The following is a 15,682-nucleotide window of genomic DNA, read 5'->3' as shown; positions in this document are numbered from 1 at the left end:
TTGCCTAGTCCCTCCAGAGTCACCTTTACTGTATGGAGAGGCTATGCTTTAGACACAATAACTAGCTCTGTGCCTTTTTAAAAAAAAAGAAGAGCAGGAAATGTCCCTTAGGTCTTTGTTTGTGAAGGCCCCTCTTACTTAAACGCATAGCATACTGTAAGGTGGTGCAAAAAAAAAAAGAAGAAGATAACATATTTGAAGCCTACCTAATTGTGCCAGCGTTTTAATAACAATGTCAACCACTCAACAAAGAAAGCTCCAACTCGTGTGGAATAACTAAGCATTGGTCAACATATGAACGATTAAACCGTGGGCCTACTGTTATGCTGTCTGTCTGTCTGCCTATCTGTCTGTCTATCTGTGAAAAGCTTGTAGCGGTGTGTCCAGTCAAGCGGCTCTGCAGACCTCCCCCTCCTCCCCTCCGCTTCTCCCCCCCCCCCCCCCCCCTCTCTCTCTCTCTCTTTCTCCCCTTCACGCAGCCCCCTGTCCCGTCTCCTATTGTGTTGTAACCATGGGAACCGGGCCGGAGACTGTATCGGTTGCGCCTGCGCGGCTCCAGCCTTCCTTCATCATCATCATCATCATCACCAGCAGCCCAGCTCGCGCTCCCTCTGCCGCTTAACCCGTGCAACGAAGACCAGGCCAGCGCGTGCAGCTGATAATTGATAATAAAATGCTAATAATTGATGAGTTTTGGGCGCAACCTTGCAATGCAGATGACGCACTTGTTTTTAATCATGGACAGGTTTTAGCTCATGTTTCTCCTATTAGCCTATATGTAGATTGTAGAAATAAACACAATATAACTTAAACAATTATAGTACAGCCAATTTAAAAATATATATATCTATCTATAATTGTATATACAAAAATGTCATATACATTATGCATAAATTCACATCTCTTGTCTTCTGGTTTCATTTTGAAATGAGGTCATATTAACTAAATGTTAAATGTTTTTTTTTCTTATTTTAGCCTATTCAATGTATTCTTACAGTGGAAATATGTTTCCTTTTATGCTACAAAGGAAGCTTTTAAGACAATTTGTAGCCACAGTTTTTGAGTTATATAAAGAGCAGCACTGACAATGTTAATAATTGTTGTACTTCTCACTCTTCTTTTTGTGAGTGAGTGAGTTTATGTTACGGCTTTTCTGTAAAACGGCAAGTACATTACAAGTACATTAGACTGTGACTCATTGATATCATAGATTTTTATAGATCCTTAGCTATACAGTCATGAACCTGCATTCACAAAATGACAAGAGCAGGTGGATGGATTATGGCTTTTGTTGCTGGAATCATGCAGGAACTATCACAGCATATTCCAGAAGAACATTCTTAGATATTCCTTCAAGATTAAAAAAAAAAAAAAGAAGACCATTCTCGCAGAAATATATAAGCTGGAACGGCCTATACTTTTTTTTTTTTTTTTTTTTGGATAACCTGTTGTGACATCCAATTTTAGCATAACCAGAAGTAAAACATGCTCGAATAGTTCTATATTTTAAGGGGAAACTGCAGAGGAGGGTTATGGATTCAAGCCAAACATGACTCAGTTATTTTTTAGCTTCTCAGCAAGAGAGGAGGTTACATAGCAGTTCTTCCCATTTTAATTAAAACACAGAAAGCTTTGGGTCATGTTAATATGTCCATTTCTTTATTGAGCTTAACAGCAGACAAAGTAACACACACGCAATGGAAGAGGCAAAAGAGGAAACACAGGACACTAAAGTTCAAAAACACACTTGTGCAGTGAGAGGGTCAAAGGGATCAGGAAAAGTGCTCGTCTGCTTGAAGGTGAAACACTGATTTTATTTCGCCTCAAAGCTTGGTGTAGGATTTGCTGCAACCAGATTTAGTCAGTTATCAGCTACTGAAGCATCAGGTCAACATATTGCACTTCAGTGATTTCAGTTATGTGAAAACTAATTATTCTTAATTCTCTGACGTATAGATTAGTTTGTTAAAAGCTCTGCTGAAATAAGTGTTATTACATAATTATATATCTGTCAGGGAAATATATATGATTTGTATGTATGTATTTTTTCTTGTTTGCCACTGCTAAGGGCACTCAAAGGGCACTGGGGTTGCGAAAGTTATGTCCAGCAAAGCGGGCCTGGTCACCCAACTCTTCCTCAATCCTGAGAGGTAGAGGATGTGGGGAAGAAAAACAGAGAGAAATGTAGAGAAAGCAGAGAAATGGGGAAGAGCATTAGAGCAGATGAAACAAAGAAGGAAAAAGGAAGAGACATATGAAAGAAACTCAAAGTCATGACAAGATCATCTGCATGTATCTTTAATCAAATACATTTTTTAAAAATACGCACCTCATGAGCTGATTGTATTTTGCCAGACGTTCTGAGCGACAGGGAGCTCCAGTCTTGATCTGAAGAGATAAAAACACCAAAGAAAGTTTGAGGTGTGAACACTAAACTTTTTAATTAGTCTGTAAAACTTCTGTATGTTCGGAATGCATTGCCACCAGAAGTATTCATTTCATAGAGGTGCAAGGTTCTGCATGATTTGTGTTTTGTTGCTTTACCCAGAAAATGTCGTTTTTGTTTTGTTTTTACAAATGTACATTGCAATGACTCAAATGAAGATCACCTGTCCAGTGCAGAGACCGACCACCAGGTCAGCTATAAAAGTGTCCTCCGTTTCTCCTGAGCGGTGGCTCACCATCACACCCCAGCCGTTTTCCTGGGCCAGCTTACATCTGAGAGGCAGGGTGAGAACAAAGGTTATGCAGGCATGAACACACACCCATACTTCTGCCCATATCTATGCATCAAATACACACACACACACACACACACACACACACACTCACACACTCACACACTCACACACTCACACACTCACACACTCACACACACTCAACTCACGCCTTGATGGCCTCAGTTACTGAGCCAATTTGGTTGACCTTAAGCAGCAAGCAGTTGCAGGCCTTGTCCTCCACTGCTCGTTGTATCCTGCGCGGATTAGTGACCGTCAGATCATCTCCAACCACCTGCACAATTTATACAACAAGGTCAAGGAAACAATGAGGCACATTTTTTTGACTTATAGAGTAAAATTAAGTATGCAGTCCAATCAACTTAACTTAAAATATTAACATTTGTGATTTCCCTACGTACAGATGCATCTAGCTATGATTTTTCACATTTACAGCATAAGCCAATGATATAAATAGATAACTGCACAGATTTTAAACATATAGATCCGATTGTTGTCTGAGTTGTGAGTTTGGTGAAGTTGTTACTCACCACGCATGGAGAGTTAATTTAAAAAAAAGGCCAGCTTTTGCAGTGCTTCTAGCCCATAAAATTTAGACATCTTAACCTCCACAGTATCCTTCCTTTTCTTGGATGAGAGTGCAACACTCAAATGCTTGAGTTCTCCTTTAGGAACCATCTCAACTGAAAAAAAGAAAGGAAAATGTGTGTCTTACCTGAATGCCCACTGAGGCTGTGAACTGTGACCAAGCAGGCCAGTCATCCTGGTCAAAAGGATCTTCAATAGACACCACTGAGGAAAAAAGTGAAAAGGTCAGAAATGTTCTCTTTTCTGCTATCCCTCTAATGATATGAGCTGCTTGAAAATGGCAATTTTTTTCATTACTAACCTACAAGTCAATAGGATTCGAGCACCATTGACACTGGCAATAAAGGTTCTAATGGGAGAAATGTCTTAAAAGGCACTCACATTACCCAGATGCACACACGCTCTTGCCCACACAAGCAGGAAGCACACCATTGACAGGGTAAAGAGCCACATCAGAGTGGGTCCCCGCTTGCCAAATGTGCACTGTAGCGCATAATTAAAACCTCTTTAACAGGCACAAGTGTCAGGAGGAGAGAGCAGGCTGTGGAGACATCAGGCTCTCTTGTTCTCTCAGTTTCTCTGACCGCAGAGGTGATGAAAGATAGAAGGTGATTGTAGAAATGTGGGAAAATAAACAGATGTATCCATTTACCGGTAATGAATCAATCAGCTATTGACACTGATGTAGTCTCTCTATGGATCTATGCTTGGAGGTCAGTGTTTAATATTCTCCTTATTTAAGCGATGCTGTGCAGTTAAACTGAATATCAGCAAGGCTTAAGGTCAGTCATAGGATAGATAATTATTACAGCTGTGCTGATATTTAGTACAACAGAATGTGTGATATTATTACTTTGGAACTGGTCAGTTGCCAGTCAAAAAATAAACAATTTAGGGCACCGGTTAAACCTAGTGGTTCTAGCATGCGTCCCATGTGCAGAGCCTGAAGTCCTCACAGTCATCTCGGGTTCGGGTCTGATACCTGACAGTTTCCACATGTCCCCTCCTGTCACATCTAGTAAAGGCACAAATGGCCCAAAAAATCGTTTGAAGAAAATTATAATTCTGCACTCTTGCTACTTTGTTTCTGTCTACACATTACTGCAGATCAGCTCTCTTGTTTTACACACATTTTTGTGGATCTTTCTTTTTATGGTGCATCAGTGAAATAAGACTCTGTAAATAAACTCAAGAGTCCCAGTGCTGTTACACTCCATATCAGCGCTCATGGAATGCCTCTCGTCAAATCAGATCGTCCTATAAAGGTCCATATTGATTACAGTTTGTCCACATCATGTGCTCTGTGGAACTCTACCATGAGTAAAAGAAATAGTAAGTATATTGAACTAATTCTGTCACATATACAAGTCAGAATACACACCTGGGTAGTTGTTAATGAATCCCTGGTAGATGCTCGCCAGCTCATCAGCACTGATGTTGCGGGCTGCATTTGGTGGAGACTTAAAGTCCAGATCGTACTTGCCCTCGATGAAAAACTCTGAAGCGGCAACATCCATCCCTATCACCACTTTGTCTGTGAAGCCAGCTTTCTCTATGGCTGTCTTGATCAACTCCAGAGCTGAAGGAGAGAAACAGATCGGTGTAAGATAACATCAATGGAAATACAGGAAAAATCATTTAGATTTAGGATGCACTTACCTTCACTGTTCTCTTGAATATTGGGGGCAAACCCTCCTTCATCTCCCACATTTGTAGCATCCTGACCATATTTCTCCTTGATGACACCTCTCAGTGTCTGGTAGAGCTCTGCCCCTACACGTAGTGCATCACGGAAAGACTCCGCCCCGACAGGAAGTACCATGAACTCCTGCATGGCCAGCCTGTTACCAGCATGTGAGCCCCCATTGATCACATTAAAAGCCTAAAATAAGGAATAGATAAGTGAGATGCAATTCTGTTTTTGTTTTTTTTGTGTTTATAAGATTTGCATTTTTTACACTCACGGGAACTGGGAGCACCAACTCGCTGTTTCCTGCCAGATCAGCAATGTGACGGTACAAGGGGACACCTTTCTCTGCTGCTCCAGCCTTGCATATGGCCAGTGATACTCCAAGAATAGAATTGGCCCCAAACTTAGCTGGGAGAAAGGCAGAAGCAGTCAGTGGCCACTGGTGCAGAAACATGCCATTGCACATGTATGTCACCAGCGTACAGAAGATGTGAATGATGCTTACATTTGTTGTCAGTGCCGTCCATTTCAATCATCAGGTTGTCCAGTTTCCCTTGCTCCAACACATTAATCCCCTGAAAGACAAACAGGTTTATTTTATATCCTTCTCACATTTCTGTGTTACATTAAGAAAAATCTGCACTACTACTTACAGACTGGATGAGTGCAGGTCCAATGGTGTCATTAATGTGATTTACAGCTTTGGTTACACCTGAGACAGAAGGGGATATGTTGGGACACCTAATATCACTCATATTTTCCTCAGAGCAAAACCAGTGACAGTCAGAGAGAGAACATGAAAAGAAAGACACATATGTCGTGTTTTTTGACAAGTATTCACCTTTGCCCTTGTAGCGGGTTTTGTCTCCATCACGGAGCTCCAGAGCCTCATAGATGCCAGTGGACGCTCCACTGGGCACAGCAGCCCTGAACAGACCTGGAATTTGAGAAAAAAAAAAGTGAAAGGTTGAGGAGGCAGGGGCGAATGTAGGTTTACATATCAATACATATAGAAAAATATCCATTTTGGTATGAGCTCTTCATTTATTTTACTGCAATGTTTTTATATTGTTTTGTTCAGATTTTTGAACTCTGTTTTTGATTTTGATTTGACTGCAGTGTTGTCCTTGTTTATGTTGTCTTCTGTGTGCCCTGGTGGGACAATAAAGCAAAGTAAACAGTTATACAACGTGTTTATAATGCTTTAGAATGTAAGCTTTTTTAACCTTTGCCAGTATGCAGATCCACTTCCACAGTTGGGTTTCCCCTGGAGTCCAGGATCTCCCTGGCAACAATATTCACTATGGACATCCTGTAAAAAGAAAAGGAAAAAAAAAAAGCTTTATATATCAATTTCTATTGCACATTACATGTCAAGGCTCAGTCACAAAAATTGTACTAGTTTTTTCTATATTTCATGAAAACAGGAAAGTAGGGGAAAGGGAAGGCATATGCAGAGACGGATGAAAATATCACACATCAAATTCACTGTTAATACTGCAGCGTTAAGGTGCCTTATTTTCATATTAGACGATTATTTTAATCTCTCTTCCTCACATGCACACACACTGTGATGATAGTGACGCAGCCTTAAGGATGGATGCCATTTCAAAAAGATGCTTCAAGGAAGATGCTTGCACATACACACACAAACAACAAATATACAGCAAAGAGAATATAAATAGAATATAAATCAAAAGCTAATAACCCCTACCTATTTATGCATCTACTGTCACCATGTTCCAGACCACAACACAACTCAATTTTCTGTCAGTGACAGAGAACACGGACCAATGGAGATGAGGTGGTGTGAAAACAGGCGATCAGCAGAAGGGAGGGATGAAGATGGAGGAGGCTGAGAAGGATGGAGAGGAAATATAGAAAGAGATCAATCGTTTTGAACGTTACCTGCAGCGTGTTAGAAGCCTTGTGGAGAAAGTGAGCGATTGTGGCCGAAAGAGAGGCAGAGATGGAGAGACGGGGAGGTGGGAGGAGAAGGGGTGAAACCATATGACACACCGGGGGGAGGGGGAACGTGTGAGTCATTGGAAGATGCAGAGAGGAGGGGAGGGAGCGTAACAAGGAGAGGAGGGGAAAAAAAAGGGAAGGTGGAAAGGAGGGTAGAGGAGAATAGCAGAGGTTACAGGGTTTTTTTTGTTTGTCTTTCAAAGATGCAGAGAATTAAAGGGCAGAGGAATAGCTAGCCAAGATGTGTTGTGATTGCACTCTTTTTTTCTGATTCCTATTCAGACTTTTAACATCATCATCCTCACTTCCTGCAAACCCTGCAGTTCACTTGGCACTGCTTGCTGTGTGTACATCTGCTAATTTGCTAACCAGCCGCCAAATCACTCATGACGTGTGCAAATATTGTCTCAGCAAACTGCTAACATGAAAAGCTAAATTGTGGTTGCTGACAAATTCAGACTATGCGATTCTCCTGCAGAGAATGACATAACTGGCTGAAAAGGTAAGAGCAAAATATGGAGATGAACACGTGTATACTTCAGATGAGGTTGACAGGCAAAAAATATCCAAAGAAAGACATGATGAGAGGGATATATCTAAGCAGAGACAGCTGCACAAAGTGAGCTACCTTGGTGGAGAACATGAGAGATCTTGTGATGGGGATTAAAGCAGACAAGAAGACAGGGGACAGGAGCAGTGCATGCTGGAGCGGGGACGTGCATTTAAAAATAGTCCAGGATATAATTAAAGATACAGCTAGATAAAACAGAAGGAGGCAGAAAAGGAGCCTGCTATGGGAGTGATTTGTCAAGAGTATGCTTTTCATTGGCTAATCCACTTCAGTGCTCCACCTAGATGTCACATCCCCAGCAGACTCAAGGAAGAGGGAGCACACAAACACATGCACACACAGATGGGGGAAAATATTCATCTACAGCAGCAGATTAAGAGATTAGCAGAATTTACAGCTGCCGAGAAAAAAATAATTTAAACAATCATGTAGGCGTAAAGAAGAACCTTCGCTTGAATGATTTAATTATATATAAGAATGGCTTTGAAACTGTACATTGATAAATTGAACAATTCAGTATTTAAAAACACCCATTTCAGACATGCAGTTGAAAACACAGCCACAACAGAGACACCATTTGTAATTATCTAACAATGTTTAATGAACTTTTATTTAGTTAGATTAATTAGTTAACAGTATACAATTCAATTCACTGACACACTAGTGCCTTCACAAACATAAAATGGACTGTACAGCAGATGTACTGTATACTGAAGCACTTTAGTGCAGCGGGCAGAACACATGTCAAGTTTTCAGAATGAGTATATATAAAGTGAGTGTAGTTAGACCCATGTTTGCACCAGGGTGCCACTGTGTGTGCATGTTTGTGTCTGAGTAATAGAGCTTTAAATGTAACTATCACTTGTGTGTGTGTGTGTGTGTGTGTGTGTGTGGTCTGGTGGTATGTTTGTGTGTCTGTGTTTATGTAGAGACAGTCCAGTCATATCAAACATTTACGACGGGGCAGTTGTGAAGTTCATCAACTTCCGTCTCAAGCGTGGTTCACAGCATCGAGGTGATTTTCCCTCAACTCCTTCCATCTGGTCGCCAAGGTGTGACACCTGCAGGGAGAGCCAACCAAGGCCCAATGTGTTTAAAAAGACAGGAGAGCAAAGGTAGAATCAGCAGAGTGTTTTGCACTGAAAGGAATGCCAAATGATAATCACAGAAAACTTATGTTACATTTCTGACGGTATAAAAACTTTAGGAGCACTTTCTCATATGTTGACTGTTATTATGACCCAAAACATAAGATGGGTATAGATTAATAACACACATTTTTTGCATTTGCAGCACAGTCTTTGTACAAATATTCATCATGCAATAAATGCAGAAATTCTACAAAATGTGTATCGATCAGCGCAATGAAGTTAATGAGACCAGTCTCATTACCGACTCAGTCATTAAACATGCACGATTACTCTTAATGTACACTGTATAAGAGCCTCTAAGTACATTGTTTTACCATAAAGAATCAGCATTGTATTATTATTAAGGTGCTTGCCAAGGCTCTATTTAAAAAGGACAATACTCTAAAACTGATCGACATTCAAAGATCCAAATCTAAAATAACATAGCTAGCTAACTAGCTCTTGATTAAAGAGAAAAGAAAAATAAATAAATATGTTGTGTCAATTTTTGTGAAATGTTTTGCTTTTATTGGTCTGCATACTTTAACCAACAGTACTTTCACACCTACACAACACTCCTGATATCTGCAGGAGGAGCTGCATGTAGGAACACAAACTGTCACTCAGACTTTATACAGAGTTTCTCCTGCCAGCCCCCGTGTATTCTTTCTGCAGAAAGTCCCAGTGAGCTGACAGACTGTCTGCATGCGACTGGTACGATCTTTATGTACGAAATTAAACGTCTGAACTATATTTTCTGCTCTTGGACTTTGACGCTCTTTTGTTGATATTCTGATTCTGTCAAAGTACAGACAGAATTGATATAAAGGCAAATAGTCTCATTATAGCGTCGCATTGCGGACTCTGTTGCTTCGTCTGCCACTATCACGTCATTCTATGACGTCTTGCCTCAGGAGACTCCCGTCCGACCTGGATAGTCTCCCGCTGCGAGGAACATGTGTGAACAACCTGATCAGAAGGATTTCAGGAGCAGTCCACCTGAAATTCTCTGGAAATTTTCACGGCTAAATACACAAGTTATTGATCGTACGAGTAATTGTTGTGTTCAAAATTGAGAGCCAGATCCTCAATCAGTCTTGACTTTATTCACTCCTGACCGGAGAATCAAGGTTATCAATATTCTGCACTCCTGCTCTCCCTTACCTCTCACCAGTCGTAACGTGGGCGGGGTTGGGGCTGGCGGTGTCTGGGGGACTCGTGCCGATGGGCTGTTGGGGGTGTTGAGCTAGGAGGGGCAGGAAGGGCCAGATGCTGGCCTCCTCCACGTCGATCTCGGCCATACTCAAGTGCCCGTGCGTTTGGGGGAACGTATCTTCCTGCCTGACATCTCCACTCCTCGTCGAATGCTGCAGCATCAGCTGGTGGAAACAAATGAGCAGCTTTATAAACCTTTGATATATTAAAATAACACAGCAGGCCTTTATTGTTCAGCCACATGAACTGTGCACCTACTTAATTATCCTCCAAAAAAACACAGGTAAAATTCTCATAAGATTTTGAAAAGAATGGCAATAAACAGTCACTGTCTGGAATCAATGACTTACTCTCATCTAGGTTAATGTAGTCTTGTCTTTCTTCGCGGTCTCCAGTGCGGCGATTTCGCGAACGCTCCATTATGTGTGCACGCTCTCCAATGTGGTGGCCGATAGCTAGACGCTCGAGGCCGCTCTCACTGTCCCTCATGGACTGCCGCGTCTCTCGGATCTAAGGTAAAAAAAAAAAAAAAAAACTACATTTACTAAAACCATCAGGATGTTTGGCACTCTGAATGAACTCATGCTGAAGTGTTTGCATGAACACAATGTTATTTATACTACACATGATCTATTTATTGTCACTACATTTACATGGGATCTTGTGTGTTAATGAGGCCGTAACACCTCAGTCATGCCTGAACAAACAAAGCGTGAAGTCAGCATGTTCACTCAGGCTTGCTCTTCAAGTCTACTTACGTGGAAGTAACCAAAAACACTCCCAGCATGCACTGTAATCATTTTAACAGCTGTCAGTTAATCTCACCCCTCCAGGGCCTGTTCTTGTCTCACTAGTCTGCTGATAAACTTCAGGAGCCCCGCAGTCTGTGGACGAGTAGGAGATCACTGTTGAGGAGGAGAACGTCTGACAGTTTGGGGAACCGGACATTCTTTCCTTTAAGAAGAAAAAGAAGAGAAAGAAACACAGAAGGTGAGGTGGTGTCCTGTGAGTTTTCATTCATGAGGGTAATTACTTTCTGTTTATTTGATATTGGTTGAAATAACTTCTCACCATGCCTCCCATCATTTCTCCCATCATGCCAAACATATCCATGAATCCTCCTCCACCCTGCGGAAATAAATGAGGGAAAACATCTTAATGTTCATTACAATGAAACAATCACGTGTAAGGTCTGTCAGTGCAAGGTCACCACATTATCTCCAGAGTCAAAAGATGCATTAAATACAGCTTTAATGCCCTAACAAACATCTTGATTATAAAATAAACGATTGGTTGCTTGTCCATTGATTTCTAGTAAAAGAAAATAGGGTGATGGTGATTAAAAAAGGAAAGAAAAGTCAACTGATCTTTTACACTGAGCATATCTTTGTAAAGTCTGGGAACCCCAACTTTGATTGAACCATAATCTAGGCCCACCTGAAGCTGGATCTAGATTTCCACCCTGTTTTAGTTATTCTAAAACACATTGACTGCTTTTACACATATGAAGACAGGTCATTGAGGCAGATACTCACCATTCCCATCATGCCAAAGGGGGCCAGTGGACCAGCCTAGAAGAAAAAGAATGCACCATAAAAACTTACAATATATCAGATAAACTTTGAGGTTCACAAACAAACCAAACACAAACAAACAAGGGGTCATTCTGTAAACAAAACACACCGTTACTTGTCTGCGAGGTGCACGTGGCTGTATTTGGGGGGCAAGAGCGAAGGGGTCCATGCCAAATGGTCCAAAGAGAACCCTCATCTGCTGCCTGTGAGCTGCGAAGGGATCCCTGGAAGAAAGCACAGTTCCTAGTGAAACTTTTTGACTTCTTATGATGCTTTTTAATTGACCGGGTTGAAGAATCACACGGGTTTGTGAGTGCAGACTGAAAAGGATGTGAGGGGAAAAGTTTGTCAAACATAATTACAGAACTCACATAGGCTTGAATAGAGACACTAAATTCTGTTCTGACCCAAGTAAAATATTTCTAAAAATGAATAGTGTCACTTATAATTGTATCATTTATAAACTGTGTCTAATAAGTCTGGTGTATTGGTATTGCTACATTTTTAATGACAATTGATTTTGTAAAAAGTAACATTGTTTTTTTTTTGTTTTTTTAAACAAAATGTATCTTTCTCAAAGTGAGGCAATGTAAACAAAGTATCCTTTTCTTCTATTGGGGCTGACCAAAACATGAAATGATACTTCACCCACGTACCTCTTGTAACAGGTTTATCTGAACCCCTTTATGCCTCCCACAGACTCCTTCACATTCTTTTACGTTTATTTCAAGTCACACTGTGCGACACAGATATCATAATGTTGGTTACAGCATGCATGTACACACTGCTATGAGGTACCGAGTGAATCGTAGACCGCTAGGCAGGTCAACACGCAGCGTCAATAGTCTCTGCAGTGTGAATCAACCTGATCGAGCTGAGGTTGCCATGGCAGTCAACTGAAAGCCCTTGCCATTTTGGCGTTTATGTCTTTACAGAATAAAAGAAAAAGAGGGTAAATAGAAAAATATGGACACGGTAGTGGCAACACTTGGGATGCCAGTGTTTCAAAGAGCGCTTGAAGTAAGTCACGTTATTGTTAGTCTATGATTTCGGCGGCTTCAACACCTTTGTGATCGCGCTAATTAGTGCGTCATTTCATGCTGCTTTTTTTATTTGTAATTAGTAAGTAACTTTCATTGTGGTGCTTTCCAAATAAAATTGACATTACCATGTGTGCATGTGAACTTGGATATTCATACACAAGAACTAATCTCTGTTATTGATTGTAGGCCATATTGATTTAATTTTATTGCAGCTGGATGTAGGCTATCACTGGACCACGCCATGTGGGTTAAGGCAGGTGTGTCCACAAACTCTCAGCTTTAGCTCGCCAGTTAAGCAGATACCAAGCATATAAAAAGTGTCAGAAAATCACAGACCAAATTTATAGGAAAACATGACAGACAATGTGCAGCAATGTGTTGAATTATATGCCAGGTGGCGTATGATGCATGAGGCCCATTAGGCCTCAAGGCACAGCACAGCCACAACTGCATTGTGTCTACACTCCTCACTAGAGGTAGTCCTCATACTAATCTAATGCCTTATGTAGTATTTATACTAACCAACCTATCCGACCTAGGACATCACAAATTCAGCACTCATTGATAGCTGTAGGTTGTTTGATCAGATATCTTAAAATTATGCTCAACAAAGCTAAAGCTCATGCAAACACACACACACACACACACACACAACATCTGGGCCAAGTGGAGGAAAGTAGGCAACATCAAAGCCTGTGAATAAGTTACAAGTTATAAGTTTAGGTAGCTTGGTCAAAAGTTGGTGTTCATGAAGAAAATGTTTCACACACTTTCCATTATTCCGTAGCTGGAGTTCAGAACACCTGTACATGCACACATCACTCCTCATGTGCCAGTCGTTGATGTGCACTGATGGCCAAGAGGACCTCATGGCTGACTACTGACGCCTCACAGGCCTTGTTAGGTACATGTACTGGTCACTGTCATGTACTGGTCACCGTCTACTGGTATGCACACAGCTTGTCATACCGTGTGGTGGCCCGGGTCTTTTTATGTCTCAAAGTCTACAGTCCACAACATGATGCACTCTTGAGTAGAGAAGGTAGCAGCCATTTGCCGGGGAGGTCATCAAGCTGCCCACTGCTGGAGACCTGGATGAGGTTGTCCAAGCATTTACTTGCCTGGCCGACAGTGCAGTGTTCTACAGATGTATGGGTGCCATGTCCACATGAAGACCCCCCCCCCGGGGACCCAATGGCCAGGATAACCTCAACAGAAAGCTCTTCCCATCCATACAGCTGCAGGCAGTATGCGAAGGGGAGGGTTTCGTCATCAACATCTTTGTGGGGTATCCTGGCGCTGTCCACTTCACCAGAGTCTTGAAGAACAGCAGGATCTACAAAGAGGCTCTGTGTCCTCCCTCACAGTGCGACGTAGAACCAATGTTTTGGAGCCACGACCACAGATATTGCCATTGATTGATCATCTTTCGTCTGCGACAGCCCAAAATTGTACAGTCTGAACCTGGCATGAGGCTGATAACCAAGTCAGAATTCCCCCCGAACCAGCATTTGATGAGCTATAAAAGATTAACATGGCAACTAACAACTTTCAATTTATTGAATTCCCTTTTCATTCAATGAACAGCCTATACAATCTCAATATTATGATAATTATTTTAAAATAAAATAAACATACAGAGACAGCAATTTATCTCATTTATCGGGTTGGGACCGGTAATTGTTTGAGCAATTATTGCAAATTGACTTTACGTCAATTCACTGATAAATCAAACCACCTCATTCAATGTACATAATAAAGTTATTTCTACTTGTTTTATTTCAAATTACATATATAGGTTTGGATTTCCTATTCCTTTCTTCTCAAGATTATGGAAGGAGCTAAAAATAAAAATCAGACATGCATTTATAAGTAAATAATGAAATCTACAGAAAATTAATTAACACTTAACTTGACAATCAAATGCTACTAATAATACTTTGTGTTAGCAACTTCACATGTGTCTCGAATTTGATTCTTTTCTTTTTCCACTCAAGTGAGGACAAGTATAAACTATAGTAGAAAAAAAAAAAGCAACTCTGGACAGATATCACAAAGGCTGTTCTCTATTTTCAGACATTTAGGGTTAAACTATAGTTACATCAGAAAATCACAGGTGCATCAGGTGAATTCAAAATAACAATAATAAACTATGCTGATGCAGCAGGTTTGTAAAAGCAACCTGGACCTACATATAAACAACCTATTCCTCGCAGTTTCTTGCAAATGCCATCTGAAGCCATTTTATTTAGCAAACAGTGAAATGGTCAGCAATTGTCCGTATGCACTGGTCCTATGTGAGGATTATTCTGCAGCTTCTGTTACGTAAAGAAGTCCCGCGGGAGCTTGACTTTTAAATAACTTGCCACCTGTCACCAATTAGCTGAATTACAATCTCAAACTTTAATTGGGGGAAACAAGTTACACGAGAGATTAAAAATGTGTCACTTTTGCAACTGTTTGGATAACCAAGTCCTGTTGAGCTGACAGATTTTTTTTATTTTTTATTATTGTCTATCCAACATGGTGGACCCTTGTAGGCCCCCACAGCTGGCTAGGGTAACGTTATGTACCTGCTTAAGGCACACAGGGAAACGTGACTTAAAATACAGTCATTACATTTTAAATCGTTCTAAAAGAACCTCTAAAAGATAACAGCGTCAAAAACAGACTGAATCGATATGACTACTTACATCATGTAGGGGTCGTCATCAACGTCATTCAAGTACCGAAACATGCTAGGTGATTTAACTCAGCTGGCTGATGCTAGCCAGCTAGCTAGGTAAACAGTCGTGTTGTTCAAGGATAAAACAGAATGAAGGAATCAAAGTCTTGTCAGGCCGAAACAGAGGACCTTTTACTGGCTCCCACGCCAAAATACTAAATCGCCACTGCTGTTTATCAAAGCAACAGACAGGTGACAGGCTCACTGGATAGTAAATTCCAGAAACCTGGACCAAACATGAAAACGGAAGTCGGTCCTCTGACAAAGAGAAGCGACACTACTGTCAGCTTAGCATCAGAGCTAACAACTGGGACTTCCGGTCTGCGTACTCTTCAAAATAAAGTATGTCCCGGGGCCAGCACCATCCGAATGATAATGATTTAAAATGTCGAGTATTGAAAGGCGATATATATATATATATATATATATATATATATATA

At 40.9% G+C, this 15,682-nt stretch overlaps 2 protein-coding genes across 4 annotated transcripts; both read right to left on the bottom strand.

Annotated features, from left to right (window-relative positions):
• Window positions 1–1,637: 1,637 nt before the first annotated feature.
• Window positions 1,638–7,854, bottom strand: LOC109995378 (gamma-enolase). Of its 2 annotated transcripts, none has more exons than XM_020649079.3 (13): window positions 6,925–7,854; window positions 6,243–6,328; window positions 5,858–5,953; window positions 5,670–5,728; window positions 5,522–5,591; window positions 5,291–5,424; window positions 4,986–5,208; window positions 4,708–4,905; window positions 3,454–3,530; window positions 2,888–3,012; window positions 2,610–2,718; window positions 2,330–2,388; window positions 1,638–2,143 (listed from the first exon to the last, which is right to left on the bottom strand). In XM_020649079.3, exons 2-13 carry the CDS (start codon window positions 6,325–6,327, stop codon window positions 2,074–2,076), a joined length of 1,305 nt encoding a protein of 434 aa, XP_020504735.1. In that variant the 5' UTR covers window position 6,328; window positions 6,925–7,854; the 3' UTR covers window positions 1,638–2,073. The 2 variants fall into 2 exon arrangements, with proteins under 2 accessions (XP_020504735.1, XP_065813609.1); XM_065957537.1 differs by lacking the exon at window positions 6,925–7,854 and adding an exon at window positions 6,731–6,794.
• A 277-nt stretch (window positions 7,855–8,131) lies between these two features.
• On the bottom strand, window positions 8,132–15,516 carry mlf2 (myeloid leukemia factor 2). 2 transcript variants are annotated; one of them, XM_020649080.3, is made up of 8 exons: window positions 15,211–15,516; window positions 11,584–11,698; window positions 11,436–11,471; window positions 10,972–11,028; window positions 10,726–10,854; window positions 10,251–10,410; window positions 9,857–10,064; window positions 8,132–8,616 (listed from the first exon to the last, which is right to left on the bottom strand). In XM_020649080.3, the coding sequence occupies exons 1-8, from the start codon at window positions 15,252–15,254 to the stop codon at window positions 8,547–8,549; spliced, it is 819 nt and encodes a 272-aa protein (XP_020504736.1). In that variant the 5' UTR covers window positions 15,255–15,516; the 3' UTR covers window positions 8,132–8,546. The 2 variants fall into 2 exon arrangements, with proteins under 2 accessions (XP_020504736.1, XP_020504737.1); XM_020649081.3 differs by having other exon boundaries at window positions 9,850–10,064; window positions 15,211–15,515.
• Between the last annotated feature and the right edge of the window lie 166 nt (window positions 15,517–15,682).

The sequence above is a fragment of the Labrus bergylta genome, chromosome 8, assembly GCF_963930695.1.
Source record: "Labrus bergylta chromosome 8, fLabBer1.1, whole genome shotgun sequence".
NCBI classification, from domain to species: domain Eukaryota; kingdom Metazoa; phylum Chordata; class Actinopteri; order Labriformes; family Labridae; genus Labrus; species Labrus bergylta.
This window is presented reverse-complemented; position numbering and strand designations above follow the sequence as displayed.

Excerpts from the sequence above, each read along its gene's own strand:
- LOC109995378 (XM_020649079.3), bottom strand. The coding sequence starts at position 6,327 with ATGTCCATAGTGAATATTGTTGCCAGGGAGATCCTGGACTCCAGGGGA. Across the intron at positions 4,906-4,985 it reads TATTCAAGAGAACAGTGAAG|CTCTGGAGTTGATCAAGACA; the intron begins GTAAGTGCATCC and ends TCTCTCCTTCAG. Across the intron at positions 2,389-2,609 it reads TCGGTCTCTGCACTGGACAG|ATCAAGACTGGAGCTCCCTG; the intron begins GTGATCTTCATT and ends TTATCTCTTCAG.
- mlf2 (XM_020649080.3), bottom strand. The coding sequence starts at position 15,254 with ATGTTTCGGTACTTGAATGACGTTGATGACGACCCCTACATGAT. Across the intron at positions 11,472-11,583 it reads CACCTCGCAGACAAGTAACG|GCTGGTCCACTGGCCCCCTT; the intron begins GTGTGTTTTGTT and ends TTTTTCTTCTAG. Across the intron at positions 10,065-10,250 it reads CTACATTAACCTAGATGAGA|CTGATGCTGCAGCATTCGAC; the intron begins GTAAGTCATTGA and ends TGTTTCCACCAG.